Here is an 18,158-nt window from a genome sequence, read left to right on the forward strand (position 1 = left end):
AGAATGCCAGTTCAACTGTCACAGGAGTAGAGAGTGCCAGTTCAAACTGTCACAGGACAAGAGAGTGCCAGTTCAAACTGACACATGACTAGAGAGTACCAGTTCAAACTGTTCACAGGACTAGAGAGTGCCAGTTCAAATTGTCACAGGACAAGAGAGTGCCAGTTCAAACTGTCACAGGACTAGAGAGTACCAGTTCAAACTGTTCACAGGACGAGAGTGCGCCAGTTCAAACTGACACATGACTAGAGAGTGCCAGTTCAAACTGTCACAGGACTAGAGAGCGCCAGTTCAAACTGTCACAGGACAAGAGAGTGCCAGTTCAAACTGTCACAGGACGAGAGAGTGCCAGTTCAAACTGACACAGGACAAGAGAATGCCAGTTCAAACTGTCACAGGACTAGAGAGTGCCAGTTCAAACTGTCACAGGACTAGAGAGTGCCAGTTCAAACTGTCACAGGACTAGAGAGTGCCAGTTCAAACTGTCACAGGACTAGAGAGCGCCAGTTCAAACTGTCACAGGACAAGAGAGTGCCAGTTCAAACTGTCACAGGACTAGAAAGTGCCAGTTCAAACTGTCGCAGGACTAGAGAGCGCCAGTTCAAACTGTCACAGGACAAGAGAGTGCCAGTTCAAACTGTCACAGGACCAGAGAGTGCCCGTTCAAACTGTCACAGGACTAGAGTGTGCCATTTCAAACTGTCACAGGACCAGAGAGTGCCAGTTCAAACTGTCACAGGACTAGAGAGTGCCAGTTCAAACTGTCACAGGACTAGAGAGTGCCAGTTCAAACTGTCCCAGGACTAGAGAGTGCCATTTCAAACTGTCACAGGACTAGAGAGTGCCAGTTCAAACTGTCACAGGACTAGAGAGTGCCAATTCCAACTGTCACAGGACTAGAGAGTGCCAGTTCAAACTGTCCCAGGACTAGAGAGTGCCATTTCAAACTGTCACAGGACTAGAGAGTGCCAGTTCAAACTGTCACAGGACTAGAGAGTGCCAATTCAAACTGTCACAGGACTAGAGAGTGCCAGTTCAAACTGTCACAGGACTAGAGAGTGCCAGTTCAAACTATTCACAGGACTAGAGAGTGCCAGTTCAATCTGTCACAGGATAAGAGAGTGCCAGTTCAAACTGTCACAGGACTAGAGAGCGCCAGTTCAAACTGTCACAGGACCAGAGAGTGCCAGTTCAAACTGACACAGGACAAGAGAGTGCCATTTCAAACTGTCACAGGACCAGAGAGTGCCCGTTCAAACTGTCACAGGACCAGAGAGTGCCAGTTCAAACTGTCACAGAACTAGAGAGTGCCAGTTCAAACTGTCACAGGACGAGAGAGTGCCATTTCAAACACTCACAGGACTAGAGAGTGCCAGTTCAAACTGTCACAGGACTAGTGAGTGCCAGTTCAAACTGTCACAGGACAAGAGAGTGCCAGTTCAAACTGTCACAGGACCAGAGAGTGCCAGTTCAAACTGACACAGGACAAGAGAATGCCAGTTCAAACTGTCACAGGACTAGAGAGTGCCAGTTCAAACTGTCACAGGACTAGAGAGTGCCAGTTCAAACTGTCACAGGACCAGAGAGTGCCAGTTCAAACTGTTCACAGGACTAGAGAGTGCCTGTTCAAACTATTCACAGGACGAGAGAGTGCCAGTTCAAACTGTCACAGGACTAGAGAGCGCCAGTTCAAACTATTACAGGACAAGAGAGTGCCAGTTCAAACTGTCACAGGACCAGAGAGTGCTAGTTCAAACGGTCACAGGACTAGAGAGTGCCAGTTCAAACTATTCACAGGACTAGAAAGTGTCATTTTAATCTGTCAACAGGACGAGAGAGTGCCAGTTCAAACTGTCCTGTCACAGGACCAGAGAGTGCCAGTTCAAACTGTTCACAGGACAAGAGAGTGGCAGTTCAAACTGTCACAGGACTAGAGAGTGCCAATTCAAACTGTCACAGGACTAGAGAGTGCCAGTTCAAACTGTCACAGGACTAGAGAGTGCCAGTTCAAACTATTCACAGGACTAGAGAGTGCCAGTTCAATCTGTCACAGGATAAGAGAGTGCCAGTTCAAACTGTCACAGGACTAGAGAGCGCCAGTTCAAACTGTCACAGGACCAGAGAGTGCCAGTTCAAACTGACACAGGACAAGAGAGTGCCATTTCAAACTGTCACAGGACCAGAGAGTGCCCGTTCAAACTGTCACAGGACCAGAGAGTGCCAGTTCAAACTGTCACAGAACTAGAGAGTGCCAGTTCAAACTGTCACAGGACTAGAGAGTGCCATTTCAAACACTCACAGGACTAGAGAGTGCCAGTTCAAACTGTCACAGGACTAGTGAGTGCCAGTTCAAACTGTCACAGGACAAGAGAGTGCCAGTTCAAACTGTCACAGGACCAGAGAGTGCCAGTTCAAACTGACACAGGACAAGAGAATGCCAGTTCAAACTGTCACAGGACTAGAGAGTGCCAGTTCAAACTGTCACAGGACTAGAGAGTGCCAGTTCAAACTGTCACAGGACCAGAGAGTGCCAGTTCAAACTGTTCACAGGACTAGAGAGTGCCTGTTCAAACTATTCACAGGACGAGAGAGTGCCAGTTCAAACTGTCACAGGACTAGAGAGCGCCAGTTCAAACTATTACAGGACAAGAGAGTGCCAGTTCAAACTGTCACAGGACCAGAGAGTGCTAGTTCAAACGGTCACAGGACTAGAGAGTGCCAGTTCAAACTATTCACAGGACTAGAAAGTGTCATTTTAATCTGTCAACAGGACGAGAGAGTGCCAGTTCAAACTGTCCTGTCACAGGACCAGAGAGTGCCAGTTCAAACTGTTCACAGGACAAGAGAGTGGCAGTTCAAACTGTCACAGGACTAGAGAGTTCCAGTTCAAACTGACACATGACTAGAGTACCAGTTCAAACTGTTCGCAGGACCAGAGAGTGCCAGTTCAAACTGACACATGACTAGAGAGTGCCAGTTCAAACTGTCACAGGACTAGAGAGTACCAGTTCAAACTGTCACAGGACTAGAGAGTTCCAGTTCAAACTGACACATGACTAGAGTACCAGTTCAAACTGTTCGCAGGACCAGAGAGTGCCAGTTCAAACTGACACATGACTAGAGAGTACCAGTTCAAACTGACACATGACTGGAGAATACCAGTTCAAGCTGTTCGCAGGACCAGAGAGTGCCAGTTCAAACTGACACATGACTAGAGAGTGCCAGTTCAACTGTCACAGGAGTAGAGAGTGCCAGTTCAAACTGTCACAGGACAAGAGAGTGCCAGTTCAAACTGACACATGACTAGAGAGTACCAGTTCAAACTGTTCACAGGACTAGAGAGTGCCATTTCAAATTGTCACAGGACAAGAGAGTGCCAGTTCAAACTGTCACAGGACTAGAGAGTACCAGTTCAAACTGTTCACAGGACGAGAGTGCGCCAGTTCAAACTGACACATGACTAGAGAGTGCCAGTCCAAACTGTCACAGGACTAGAGAGCGCCAGTTCAAATTGTCACAGGACAAGAGAGTGCCAGTTCAAACTGTCACAGGACCAGAGAGTGCCAGTTCAAACTGACACAGGACAAGAGAATGCCAGTTCAAACTGTCACAGGACTAGAGAGTGCCAGTTCAAACTGTCACAGGACTAGAGAGTGCCAGTTCAAACTGTCACAGGACTAGAGAGTGCCAGTTCAAACTGTCACAGGACTAGAGAGCGCCAGTTCAAACTGTCACAGGACAAGAGAGTGCCAGTTCAAGCTGTTCGCAGGACCAGAGAGTGCCAGTTCAAACTGACACATGACTAGAGAATGCCAGTTCAACTGTCACAGGAGTAGAGAGTGCCAGTTCAAACTGTCACAGGACAAGAGAGTGCCAGTTCAAACTGACACATGACTAGAGAGTACCAGTTCAAACTGTTCACAGGACTAGAGAGTGCCAGTTCAAATTGTCACAGGACAAGAGAGTGCCAGTTCAAACTGTCACAGGACTAGAGAGTACCAGTTCAAACTGTTCACAGGACGAGAGTGCGCCAGTTCAAACTGACACATGACTAGAGAGTGCCAGTTCAAACTGTCACAGGACTAGAGAGCGCCAGTTCAAACTGTCACAGGACAAGAGAGTGCCAGTTCAAACTGTCACAGGACGAGAGAGTGCCAGTTCAAACTGACACAGGACAAGAGAATGCCAGTTCAAACTGTCACAGGACTAGAGAGTGCCAGTTCAAACTGTCACAGGACTAGAGAGTGCCAGTTCAAACTGTCACAGGACTAGAGAGTGCCAGTTCAAACTGTCACAGGACTAGAGAGCGCCAGTTCAAACTGTCACAGGACAAGAGAGTGCCAGTTCAAACTGTCACAGGACTAGAAAGTGCCAGTTCAAACTGTCGCAGGACTAGAGAGCGCCAGTTCAAACTGTCACAGGACAAGAGAGTGCCAGTTCAAACTGTCACAGGACCAGAGAGTGCCCGTTCAAACTGTCACAGGACTAGAGTGTGCCATTTCAAACTGTCACAGGACCAGAGAGTGCCAGTTCAAACTGTCACAGGACTAGAGAGTGCCAGTTCAAACTGTCACAGGACTAGAGAGTGCCAGTTCAAACTGTCCCAGGACTAGAGAGTGCCATTTCAAACTGTCACAGGACTAGAGAGTGCCAGTTCAAACTGTCACAGGACTAGAGAGTGCCAATTCAAACTGTCACAGGACTAGAGAGTGCCAGTTCAAACTGTTACAGGACTAGAGAGTGCCAGTTCAAACTGTCACAGGACTAGAGAGTGCCAGTTCAAACTGACACAGGACCAGAGAGTGCCAGTTCAAACTGTCAAAGGACCAGAGAGTGCCAGTTCAAACTGTTCACAGGACTAGAGAGTGCCAGTTCAAACTGTCACAGGACGAGAGAGCGCCAGTTCAAATTGTCACAGGACTAGAGAGTGCCAGTTCAAACTGTTCACAGGACTAGGGAGTGGCAGTTCAAACTGTTCACAGGACTAGAGAGTGCCAGTTCAAACTGTCACAGCACTAGAGAGTGCCAGTTCAAACTGTCACAGGACTAGAGAGTGCCAGTTCAAACTGTCACAGGACCAGAAAGTGCCAGTTCAAACTGTCACAGGACTAGAGAGCGCCAGTTCAAACTGTCACAGGACAAGTGAGTGCCAGTTCAAACTGTTCACAGGACTAGAGAGTGCCAGTTCAAACTGTCACAGGACCAGAGAGTGCCAGTTCAAACTGTCACAGGACTGGAGAGTGTCAGTTCAAACTGTCACAGGACAAGGGAGTGCCAGTTCAAACTGTCACAGGACTCGAGAGTGCCAGTTCAAACTGTCACAGGACGAGAGAATGCCAGTTCAAACTGTCACAGGACTAGAGAGTGCCAGTTCAAACAGTCACAGGAACAGAGAGTGCCAGTTCAAACTGTCACAGGACTAGAGAGCGCCAGTTCAAACTGTCACAGGGCTAGAGAGTGCCAGTTCAAACTGTTCACAGGACGAGAGAGTGCCCGTTCAAACTGTCACAGGACTCGAGAGTGCAGTTCAAACTGTCACAGGACCAGAGAGTGCCAGTACAGACTGTCACAGGACTGGAGAGTGCCAGTTCAAACAGTCACAGGACTTGAGAGTGCCAGTTCAGACTGTCACAGGACTACAGAGTGCCAGTTCAAACTGTCACAGGACTAGAGAGTGCCAGTTCAGACTGTCGCAGGACTAGATAGTGCCAGTTCAAACTGTCACAGGACCAGAGAGTGCCAGTTCAAACTGTCACAGGACTAGAGAGTGCCAGTTCAGACTGTCACAGGACTAGATAGTGCCAGTTCAAACTGTCACAGGACCAGAGAGTGCCAGTTCAGACTGTCACAGGACTAGAGAGTGCCAGTTCAAACTGTCACAGGACTAGAGAGTGCCAGTTCAAACTGACACAGGACTCGAGAGTGCCAGTTCAAACTGTCACAGGACTCGAGAGTGCAGTTCAAACTGTCACAGGACTAGAGAGTACCAGTTCAAACTGTCACAGGACTTGAGAGTGCCAGTTCAAACTGTCACAGGACTCGAGAGTGCCAGTTCAAACTGTCACAGGACTCGAGAGTGCAGTTCAAACTGTCACAGGACTAGAGAGTGCCAGTTCAAACTGTCACAGGACTCGAGAGTGCCAGTTCAAACTGTCACAGGACTCGAGAGTGCCAGTTCAAACTGTCATATGACTCGAGAGTGCCAGTTCAAACTGTCACAGGACTCGAGAGTGCCAGTTAAAACTGTCACAGGACTAGAGAGTGCCAGTTCAAACTGTCACAGGACTCGAGACTGCCAGTTCAAACTGTCACAGGACTGGAGAGTGCCAGTTCAATCTGTCACAGGACTCGAGAGTGCCAGTTCAAACTGTCACAGGACTCGAGATTGCCAGTTCAAACTGTCACAGGACTAGAGAGTGCCAGTTCAAACTGTCACAGGACTAGAGAGTGCCAGTTCAAACTGTCACAGGACTAGGGAATGCCAGTTGAAACTGTCACAGAACTAGAGAGTGCCAGTTCAAACTGTCACAGGACTAGAGAGTGCCAGTTCAGACTGTCACAGGACTAGAGAGTGCCAGTTCAAACTGTCACAGGACCAGAGAGTGCCAGTTCAGACTGTCACAGGACGAGAGAGAGCCAGTTCAAACTGTCACAGGACTAGAGAGTGCCAGTTCAGACTGTCACAGGACTAGAGAGTGCCAGTTCAGACTGTCACAGGACTAGAGAGTGCCAGCTCAAACTGTCACAGGACTCGAGAGTGCCAGTTCAAACTGTCACAGGACTCGAGAGTGCAGTTCAAACTGTCACAGGACCAGAGAGTGCCAGTTCAAACTGTCACAGGACTTGAGAGTGCCAGTTCAAACTGTCACAGGACTCGAGAGTGCAGTTCAAACTGTCACAGGACTAGAGAGTGGCAGTTCAAACTGTCACAGGACTTGAGAGTACCAGTTCAAACTGTCACAGGACAAGAGAGTGCCAGTTCAAACTGTCACTGGACTCGAGAGTGCAGTTCAAACTGTCACAGGACTAGTGAGTGCCAGTTCAAACTGTCACAGGACTCGAGAGAGCCAGTTCAAACTGTCACTGGACTCGAGAGTGCCAGTTCAAACTGTCACAGGACTCGAGAGTGCCAGTTCAAACTGTCACAGGACTCGAGAGTGCCAGTTCAAACTGTCACAGGACTCGAGAGTGCCAGTTCAAACTGTCACAGGACTCGAGAGTGCCAGTTAAAACTGTCACAGGACCAGAGAGTGCCAGTTCAAACTGTCACAGGACTCGAGACTGCCAGTTCGAACTGTCACAGGACTGGAGAGTGCCAGTTCAATCTGTCACAGGACTCGAGAGTGCCAGTTCAAACTGTCACAGGACTCGAGATTGCCAGTTCAAACTGTCACAGGACTATAGAGTGCCAGTTCAAACTGTCACAGGACTAGAGAGTGCCAGTTGAAACTGTCACAGGACTAGAGAGTGCCAGTTCAAATTGTCACAGGGCTAGACAGTGCCAGTTCAAATTGTCACAGGACGAGAGAACGCCAGTTCAAACTGTCACAGGACCAGAGAGTGCAAGTTCAAACTGTCACAGGACTAGAGAGCACCAGTTCAAACTGTCACAGGACGAGAGAGTGCCAGTTCAAACTGTCACAGGACTAGAGATTGCCAGTTCAAACTGTAACAGGCCTAGAGAGTGCCAGTTCAAACTATCACAGGACTAGAGAGTGCCAGTTCAATCTGTCACAGGATAAGAGAGTGCCAGTTCAAACTGTCACAGGACAAGGGAGTGCCAGTTCAAACTGTCACCGGACTGGAGAGTGCCAGTTCAAACTGTCACAGGACTAGAGAGTGCCAGTTCAAATTGTCACAGGACGAGAGAATGCCAGTTCAAACTGTCACAGGACTAGAGAGTGCCAGTTCAAACTGTCACAGGACCAGAGAGTGCCAGTTCAAACTGTCACAGGACTAGAGAGCGCCAGTTCAAACTGTCACAGGACTAGAGAGTGCCAGTTCAAACAGTCGCAGAACTGGAGAGTGCCATTTCAAACTGTCACAGGGCTAGAGAGTGCCAGTTCAAACTGTTCACAGGAGAAGAGAGTGCCAGTTCAAACTGTCACAGGACTAGAGAGTGCCAGTTCAAACTGTCACAGGACCAGAGAGTGCCAGTTCAAATTGTTCACAGGACTAGAGAGTGCCAGTTTAAACTGACACATGACTGGAGAGTACCAGTTCAAACTGACACATGACGAAAGAGTACCAGTTCAAACTGTTTGCAGGACCAGAGAGTACCAGTTCAAACTGACACATGACTAGAGAGTGCCAGTTCAACTGTCACAGGACTAGAGAGTGCCAGTTCAAACTGACACATGACTAGAGAGTGCCAGTTCCAACTGTTCGCAGGACGAGAGAGTGCCAGTTCAAACTGTCACAGGACTAGAGAATGCCAGTTCAAACTGTTCACTGGACTAGAGAGTGCCAGTTCAAACTATTCACAGGACCAGAGAGTGCCAGTTCAAACTTTTACAGGACCAGAGAGTGCCAGTTCAAACGGTCACAGGACTAGAGAGTGCCAGTTCAAACTGTTCACAGGACTAGAGAGTGCCAGTTCAAACTATTCACAGGACTAGAAAGTGTCATTTTAATCTGTCAACAGGACGAGAGAGTGCCAGTTCAAACTGTCCTGTCAGAGGACCAGAGAGTGCCAGTTCAAACTGACACAAGACTAGAGTGCCACTTCAAACTGTCACAGGACTAGAGAGTTCCAGTTCAAACTGACACATGACTAGAGAGGACCATTTCAAACTGTTCGCAGGACCAGAGAGTGCCAGTTCAAACTGGCACATGACTAGAGAGTGCCAGGTCAAACTGTCACAGGACTAGAGAGTGCCAGTTCAAACTGACACATGACTAGAGAGTACCAGTTCAAACTGACACATGACTAGAGAGTACCAGTTCAAGCTGTTCGCAGGACCAGAGACTGCCAGTTCAAACTGACACATGACTAGAGAGTGCCAGTTCAAACTGTCACAGGACAAGAGAGTGCCAGTTCAAACTGACACATGACTAGAGAGTACCAGTTCAAACTGTTCACAGGACTAGAGAGTGCCAGTTCAAACTGTCACAGGACGAGAGAGCGCCAGTTCAAACTGACACATGACTAGAGAGTGCCAGTTCAAACTGTCACAGGACCAGAGAATGCCAGTTCAAACTGTCACAGGACTAGAGAGTGCCAGTTGAAACTGTCACAGGATTAGAGGGCGCCAGTTCAAACTGTCACAGGACAAGAGCGTGCCAGTTCAAACTGTCACAGGACCGGAGAGTGCCAGTTCAAACTGACACAGGACTAGAGAGTGCCAGTTCAAACTGTCACAGGACCAGAGAGTGCCAGTTCAAACTGACACAGGACAAGAGAGTGTCAGTTCAAACTGTCACAGGGCTAGAGAGTGCCAGTTCAAACTGTCCCAGGACTAGAGAGTGCCATTTCAAACTGTCACAGGACTAGAGAGTGCCAGTTCAAACTGTCACAGGACTAGAGAGTGCCAGTTCAAACTGTCACAGGACTAGAGAGTGCCAGTTCAAACTGTAACAGGCCTAGAGAGTGCCAGTTCAAACTATCACAGGACCAGAGAGTGCCAGTTCAATCTGTCACAGGATAAGAGAGTGCCAGTTCAAACTGTCACAGGACAAGGGAGTGCCAGTTCAAACTGTCACAGGACTGGAGAGTGCCAGTTCAAATTGTCACAGGACTAGAGAATGCCAGTTCAAACTGTCACAGGACTAGAGAGTGCCAGTTCAAACTGTCACAGGACCAGAGAGTGCCAGTTCAAACTGTCACAGGACTAGAGAGCGCCAGTTCAAACTGTCACAGGACTAGAGAGTGCCAGTTCAAACTGTCACAGGACTAGAGAGTGCCAGTTCAAACTGTCACAGGACCAGAGAGTGCCAGTTCAAACTGTCACAGGACTAGAGAGTGCCATTTCAAACTGTCGCAGAACTGGAGAGTGCCATTTCAAACTGTCACAGGGCTAGAGAGTGCCAGTTCAAACTGTTCACAGGACAAGAGAGTGCCAGTTCAAACTGTCACAGGACTAGAGAGTGCCAGTTCAAACTGTCACAGGACCAGAGAGTGCCAGTTCAAACTGTCACAGGACTAGAGAGTGCCAGTTCAAACTGTCACAGGACTAGAGAGTGCCAGTTCAAACTGTCACAGGACCAGAGAGTGCCAGTTCAACCTGTCACAGGACTAGAGAGTGCCAGTTCAAATTGTTCACAGGACTAGAGAGTGCCAGTTTAAACTGACACATGACTGGAGAGTACCAGTTCAAACTGACACATGACGAAAGAGTACCAGTTCAAACTGTTTGCAGGACCAGAGAGTGCCAGTTCAAACTGACACATGACTAGAGAGTGCCAGTTCAACTGTCACAGGACTAGAGAGTGCCAGTTCAAACTGACACATGACTAGAGAGTGCCAGTTCCAACTGTTCGCAGGACGAGAGAGTGCCAGTTCAAACTGTCACAGGACTAGAGAATGCCAGTTCAAACTGTTCACTGGACTAGAGAATGCCAGTTCAAACTATTCACAGGACTAGAGAGTGCCAGTTCAAACTTTTACAGGACCAGAGAGTGCCAGTTCAAACTGTCACAGGACCAGAGAATGCCAGATCAAACTGTCGCAGGACCAGAGAGTGCCAGTTCAAACGGTCACAGGACTAGAGAGTGCCAGTTCAAACTGTTCACAGGACTAGAGAGTGCCAGTTCAAACTATTCACAGGACTAGAAAGTGTCATTTTAATCTGTCAACAGGACGAGAGAGTGCCAGTTCAAACTGTCCTGTCAGAGGACCAGAGAGTGCCAGTTCAAACTGACACAAGACTAGAGTGCCACTTCAAACTGTCACAGGACTAGAGAGTTCCAGTTCAAACTGACACATGACTAGAGAGGAGCATTTCAAACTGTTCGCAGGACCAGAGAGTGCCAGTTCAAACTGGCACATGACTAGAGAGTGCCAGTTCAAACTGTCACAGGACTAGAGAGTGCCAGTTCAAACTGACACATGACTAGAGAGTACCAGTTCAAACTGACACATGACTAGAGAGTACCAGTTCAAGCTGTTCGCAGGACCAGAGACTGCCAGTTCAAACTGACACATGACTAGAGAGTGCCAGTTCAAACTGTCACAGGACAAGAGAGTGCCAGTTCAAACTGACACATGACTAGAGGGTACCAGTTCAAACTGTTCACAGGACTAGAGAGTGCCAGTTCAAACTGTCACAGGACGAGAGAGCGCCAGTTCAAACTGACACATGACTAGAGAGTGCCAGTTCAAACTGTCACAGGACCAGAGAATGCCAGTTCAAACTGTCACAGGACTCGAGATTGCCAGTTCAAACTGTCACAGGACTATAGAGTGCCAGTTCAAACTGTCACAGGACTAGAGAGTGCCAGTTGAAACTGTCACAGGACTAGAGAGTGCCAGTTCAAATTGTCACAGGGCTAGACAGAGCCAGTTCAAATTGTCACAGGACGAGAGAACGCCAGTTCAAACTGTCACAGGACCAGAGAGTGCCAGTTCAAACTGTCACAGGACTAGAGAGCTCCAGTTCAAACTGTCACAGGACTAGAGAGTGCCAGTTCAAACTGTAACAGGCCTAGAGAGTGCCAGTTCAAACTATCACAGGACTAGAGAGTGCCAGTTCAATCTGTCACAGGATAAGAGAGTGCCAGTTCAAACTGTCACAGGACAAGGGAGTGCCAGTTCAAACTGTCACAGGACTGGAGAGTGCCAGTTCAAATTGTCACAGGACTAGAGAATGCCAGTTCAAACTGTCACAGAACTAGAGAGTGCCAGTTCAAACTGTCACAGGACCAGAGAGTGCCAGTTCAAACTGTCACAGGACTAGAGAGTGCCAGTTCAAACTGTCGCAGAACTGGAGAGTGCCATTTCAAACTGTCACAGGGCTTGAGAGTGCCAGTTCAAACTGTTCACAGGACAAGAGAGTGCCAGTTCAAACTGTCACAGGACTAGAGAGTGCCAGTTCAAACTGTCACAGGACCAGAGAGTGCCAGTTCAAACTGTCACAGGACTAGAGAGTGCCACTTCAACCTGTCACAGGACTAGAGAGTGCCAGTTCAAATTGTTCACAGGACTAGAGAGTGCCAGTTTAAACTGACACATGACTGGAGAGTACCAGTTCAAACTGACACATGACGAAAGAGTACCAATTCAAACTGTTTGCAGGACCAGAGAGTGCCAGTTCAAACTGACACATGACTAGAGAGTGCCAGTTCAACTGTCACAGGACTAGAGAGTGCCAGTTCAAACTGACACATGACTAGAGAGTGCCAGTTCCAACTGTTCGCAGGACGAGAGAGTGCCAGTTCAAACTGTCACAGGACTAGAGAATGCCAGTTCAAACTGTTCACTGGACTAGAGAGTGCCAGTTCAAACTATTCACAGGACTAGAGAGTGCCAGTTCAAACTTTTACAGGACCAGAGAGTGCCAGTTCAAACTGTCACAGGACCAGAGAATACCAGATCAAACTGTCGCAGGACCAGAGAGTGCCAGTTCAAACGGTCACAGGACTAGAGAGTGCCAGTTCAAACTGTTCACAGGACTAGAGAGTGCCAGTTCAAACTATTCACAGGACTAGAAAGTGTCATTTTAATCTGTCAACAGGACGAGAGAGTGCCAGTTCAAACTGTCCTGTCAGAGGACCAGAGAGTGCCAGTTCAAACTGACACAAGACTAGAGTGCCACTTCAAACTGTCACAGGACTAGAGAGTTCCAGTTCAAACTGACACATGACTAGAGAGGACCATTTCAAACTGTTCGCAGGACCAGAGAGTGCCAGTTCAAACTGGCACATGACTAGAGAGTGCCAGTTCAAACTGTCACAGGACTAGAGAGTGCCAGTTCAAACTGACACATGACTAGAGAGTACCAGTTCAAACTGACACATGACTAGAGAGTACCAGTTCAAGCTGTTCGCAGGACCAGAGACTGCCAGTTCAAACTGACACATGACTAGAGAGTGCCAGTTCAAACTGTCACAGGACAAGAGAGTGCCAGTTCAAACTGACACATGACTAGAGAATACCAGTTCAAACTGTTCACAGGACTAGAGAGTGCCAGTTCAAACTGTCACAGGACGAGAGAGCGCCAGTTCAAACTGACACATGACTAGAGAGTGCCAGTTCAAACTGTCACAGGACCAGAGAATGCCAGTTCAAACTGTCACAGGACTAGAGAGTGCCAGTTCAAACTATTCACAGGACTAGAGAGTGCCAGTTCAAACTATTCACAGGACTAGAGAGTGCCAGTTGAAACTGTCACAGGACTAGAGAGTGCCAGTTCAAACTGTCACATGACTAGAGAGTGCCAGTTCAAACTGTCACAGGACCAGAGAGTGCCAGTTCAAACTGACACAGGACAAGAGAGTGCCAGTTCAAACTGTCACAGGACACTCGGCACTGCTGGTGGATCCAGGTTCTGTCCCAAATTCCTCCTCCGACCCCACAGTGGAAAGCAAGCTTTCCACCTTCTCCAGCCCCAGCATTTCACCAATGTCAAAACATTATACAGTGAGAAAAGCCTATCTCCCTGTCTCAGTGCAGATGTCAGTGGGATGTTTGGCGCTGTTTGCTTCGGCCATAACATACGGTCAGGGGTGGGCCATTTAGCCCCTCGAGCTTGTTCCCCCAATCAATGAGATCAGGGCTGATCTGCGACCTAACTGCATATACCTGTCTTTGCCCCGTGTTCCGCAATACCTTTGGTTAACAAAAATCTGTCAATCTCAAGATTTAAAATTAACAATTGATTTAGCATTGTCGTTTGCGGAAGAGAGTTCCAAACTTCTACTACCCTTTGTGTGTAGAAGCGTTTCCTAATTTCACTCCTGAAAGGTCTGGTTCTAATTTTTAGACTATGCTTCCTAGTCCTAGACTCCCCAACCAGCAGAAATAGTTTCTCTCTATCTACTCTATCTGCTCCCCTTAATATCTTGAAAACTTCGATCAGATCACCCCTTAATCTTCTTACTTCTCGGGAATACAACCCTAATTTGTGCAATCTCTTGATGGGGTGGAGCAGATGGAAGATCCACACACGACCCCCCTGGCCGGAATTTAAAAGCCCAGTCTAAAGGGGATGGATTCCTGTCACAGCCAGGTTTGGACTCCTCCCAGGCAAAAATGGGATTTACAGCCTCTGTCGCCCCAGGAATTCAATAAATGCCATGTTACTTAAGTCCTGTTTTTAAGAATTGAAATATTTTCCTTTTCTCTCCACAAACTGCAGATAAACGAAACTTGGATGCTTGCCAATTGCACAATGGGAATCTGTATAGGGAACAACACCGTTTCTGTGGTGCCGGTGAAATGTCCAAGTGCTAAACCGATCACATGTCAAAATGGACTGCAACCCAAAAGAGCTTATGACCAGTCTGGCTGTTGCTATCAGTATGAGTGTGACTGTGAGTATTGCAGGAGGAACTGCATTGCCAAAATTTAATAGTGATGTAAAAGATACAGAGATGGAGGCAGCATATTGAAGCATATTCCACATTACCTTAATAACTGGAGTACCAGGACATTACCTTAAACCTGGTAAATGTGATCCCTTAATATTTGTCTCCATCTGGTGGATAACTTAAGCATTACATCCCAGATTACTATAGTTTCTGAAGGCGTTTTTTCAGAGTTAGAAAAATCGCAAGAATCAGGAAATGAGGAAATTTTAATTAGGAGATCTCAAACCTTCACAGGGTAAAACTCTCTCTGCTGGACTTCATTATTCTTTAACTCCAACCTTAGAAGCAGCCCTCCTAGTGCACTAATACAACATGTTCCCATTCCCCATATCATCTATCCTATTGCCTCTGTGAGAGACAAAGAAAGAAATAATTTATACAGTGCCTACTCACATCCTTAGCTTCTCACAAAGCATGGCTCATCCAACAAATTGCTTTTTTAAGTACAATCACTTTTGTTGTGTTAACAAAAATGGCAATCAATTTGCATAAAGCAAGGTCCCCACAAACTGAAAATGTGTTAAATAAGCCAGTTAATCTATTTTGGTGTTGGTTAAGGAATGAATTTTGAAGAACCTCCTGCTCTTCTTCGAATAATGCTTTGGGGCCCAAACAAGCAGATGGGGCCTCAATTTAACGTTGGTTTAATGTCTCATCTTAAAGGCAGCACCTCTGGCAATGTGACATTCCCTCAATGATGCACTGGAATCTTAGCCTCAACTATTTGCTAAAGTGCTGAGTAGGGCTTCAAACTATGATCTTCTGAATCAGCGGCATGAATGCAACCAACAGAGCCAAACTGACTGCTAATTTAATGGCAAATTAAAGGATGCTTTGCAGTGTGGGAAATGGATTGATGCTCCCCAAAAGCATTTCAGAAATGACCGAAACACACAGCAGACAGAGGGGACTTTCATCTCATCAGTCTGGGTTGGTCTATGCCTGAGTTTACAAATGGGTATAACCAAAAGTGCTTTTTTTTGTATGAAAAAAATGACTGACGCTTGATGTGTTTATTGATTAACAATCGATCATCTGACTTAAATAAATAATTTTGCTGGAAACTCAGATTGTGACTTTGAAATTCCAGGTGTTTGTACTGGATGGGGAAGCAGTCACTACCTTACTTTTGATGGAACTGTTTACACATTCCAAGGAAACTGCACTTACATTCTGGTGAAGCAGATAAAAGAACTGATCAAAGGCTTCAAAATTTACATAGACAACTACTTCTGTGATGTTGAGAAAGGTCTTTCGTGCCCCAAAGCCATCATCATATTCTATAAATCTTCAGTAATAAGACTGATTCGGACGACTGCCAATAGTACAGTAAAAACCAAGGTATGGGTTGCAACATTTTCCATTTATGGTAAATAAGTAAACAGCTCCCCTGATGGCTCAGGGCTTATGTTTTTTCACTTACACCAAGAAGGTCTCCAGTTCAGTCCCTTGCAAGTATTGCTATTGGATTTTAGCTGGGATGGCAGTGGGGTCACTATCATTTTGGCCTCAATGTCCCTGGACTAGAGAGAGGTAACAAGTAGCCAGGATTCCTGCTCCTCCACACTGCCCAGTGACCACTGCTGAAAGAGTGCTTGTGTGGATATCAGATGAGGACAGAATGAGTCTTGGCTATGACTCCCATGATAGAACAGCCTGTTGTTATTTACCAGACTCACATATGAAGAATGGCCACTTTAGCCAGGTACCCGAGGAATGCAAGAACCCGTGGAACTGGACTCAAGCATGAGGCACTGCCTTCAAGGGAGGGGGGGCTAAGAAATAAACTTAGGAACTAAAATAAAGGAAGTAGATATTTTATTCTGGGTTCTATGCATCTAAACATCGTGGCACTCATTTTCATCCCCACCTCCTGCGGTCTGGGTGCAAGTTGGGTGAGTACGCCACCTTACCTAGCCTGAACTGTATTTCCAGGTTCAGGTAATCTTAATAGGCCCGAAGTTCCCCCACTGCAAGCCCACCCCATAGCAGGACTTTGAAGCTGAACATGGGAGATAAAAGTCAACTGCCACTGCAGGCCTGAGAGGCCCTGGCCAGTGGTATTGGCTGCAAACTGCAGGACTTTCTGGCTGCTATCCAAATGAAAAATCTTTCAGTCAGGAGCACCCTTTATTGCACATGTAGGGAAAGATAAACATACTTGTTTTCAGCCTCACTCTGTTTACTGCCTACCCCTTCTCAGATCCTCAAACCTGAACAGGGCTGCCCACAAGCCGTAAGACCCATTTACTGTGGATTAACTTCCTTTGGGGCTTCTGCCTAGCAGAGACCCACGACAATGAGAAGCGTGTTGTTGTGATATAATTTCCATGCAGTTTTGATGTTTGCACCTGTTGTAAGCACTCTGCTCCACCTAGGAGAATCCGCCCAGAAGTTTCAGTGCAACATAATGGACACAGAGACCCAGGCCGGAATTTACTGGGGCCTGTGCAGGCACGATCAGAGGCGGGTCAGGTGGGAAATTTGCAATATCTTGGAATGGGTCAGATAACCTTCGCCATCCCACCCCCACATGCCTTTTGCTCGGGTGCATTTGCTGGCGCGGCAGTGACCTGAACAGCAGAGGTGGTCGAGCTAATTTAAATCATTATCAGGTAGTTGTCAGACCCTTAAGAATCTTTTTAAATCTACCTTTCAAATTTCCCTGGATGACCAGGGGAATCACACAGCTCAGGAACCATGTCTGTCAACCTGAGGTGGAAGTTGAGTGGTCATTGATGCAGCTGATCAGTGCACAGCATGCAAAGTACAATAAAAACTCCCAGCTCCCAGCTGATCACTTTCCTCAGGCAGACGCTGTTGCTGACTGTATTGCCAGCACAGATTAGCTTTCTACAGGCTGCAAGTCTTTCCAGCAAAGTCGCCACCCAGTGTCACCTCATTGTTAGAACCTATCACATCATTGACAGATTGCTTTTGTCATCTCTACGTGACCTGCCATCTATTCCATCAGCCTGGGTGCCGTCTATACTGTCTCACCTTGGTCCTCAAAATCGGATCACGATGAGCCCCAACACCAGCAGCACCAGGCACACCAGCAGCACCAGGCACACCAGCAGCCTTCTCCTCAACCACCTGATGCTGCACAGGACAGAGTGCATCAGCGCAGGGCTGCACCATGCCGGAGGTGGTACCCCCAACACAGGGTATACAGACAGAGCTTCCTCAGCATGACTGAGCAGCAGTGCCAAAGGAGGCTCAGGCTATCGCACCAGGTCGTCGCAGACATTTGCACATTGCTGGAGCAAAACCTGCAGCACAGAGGAGCGGGTGCACATGCCTTACCAGTGACTGCAAAGTCACCAGCACCCTCAACTTCTTCGCCTCAGGCTCCTCCCAGGGATCTGTAGCAGACATTTGCGGCATCTTGCAGTCGGCCGCCTACAAGTCAGCCAAGTATATCAACTTTGCCACTGATAAAGCCAGTATTACTGAGCGGACGCTCAGCTTTGCCACTCTGGCTGGCTTCCCACGGGTGCAGGGCGTCATCGACTGCACACATGTGGCCATCAAGGCACCCCATCATCACCTAGGAGTCTTTGGTAACCGCAAGAGCTTCCATTCCCTCAATGTGCAGCTCATCTGCAACCATAGTAAGATCATCATGCATG

The 18,158-nt window shown here is 47.6% G+C and overlaps 1 protein-coding gene across 1 annotated transcript in view; it reads left to right on the plus strand.

Annotated features, from left to right (window-relative positions):
- Positions 1-18,158, plus strand: part of LOC147106549 (intestinal mucin-like protein) — a 112,913-nt gene that overhangs the window by 39,684 nt on the left and 55,071 nt on the right. The window contains exons 5-6 of the mRNA XM_086007498.1: positions 14,295-14,469; positions 15,617-15,867. Coding sequence (XP_085863624.1) covers positions 14,295-14,469; positions 15,617-15,867 — 426 coding nt within the window. The remainder of the gene's footprint in view (positions 1-14,294; positions 14,470-15,616; positions 15,868-18,158) is intronic.

The sequence above is a fragment of the Somniosus microcephalus genome, chromosome 15, assembly GCF_052327205.1.
Source record: "Somniosus microcephalus isolate GS21.2 chromosome 15, FLI_Smic_1.0, whole genome shotgun sequence".
Taxonomy (NCBI): domain Eukaryota; kingdom Metazoa; phylum Chordata; class Chondrichthyes; order Squaliformes; family Somniosidae; genus Somniosus; species Somniosus microcephalus.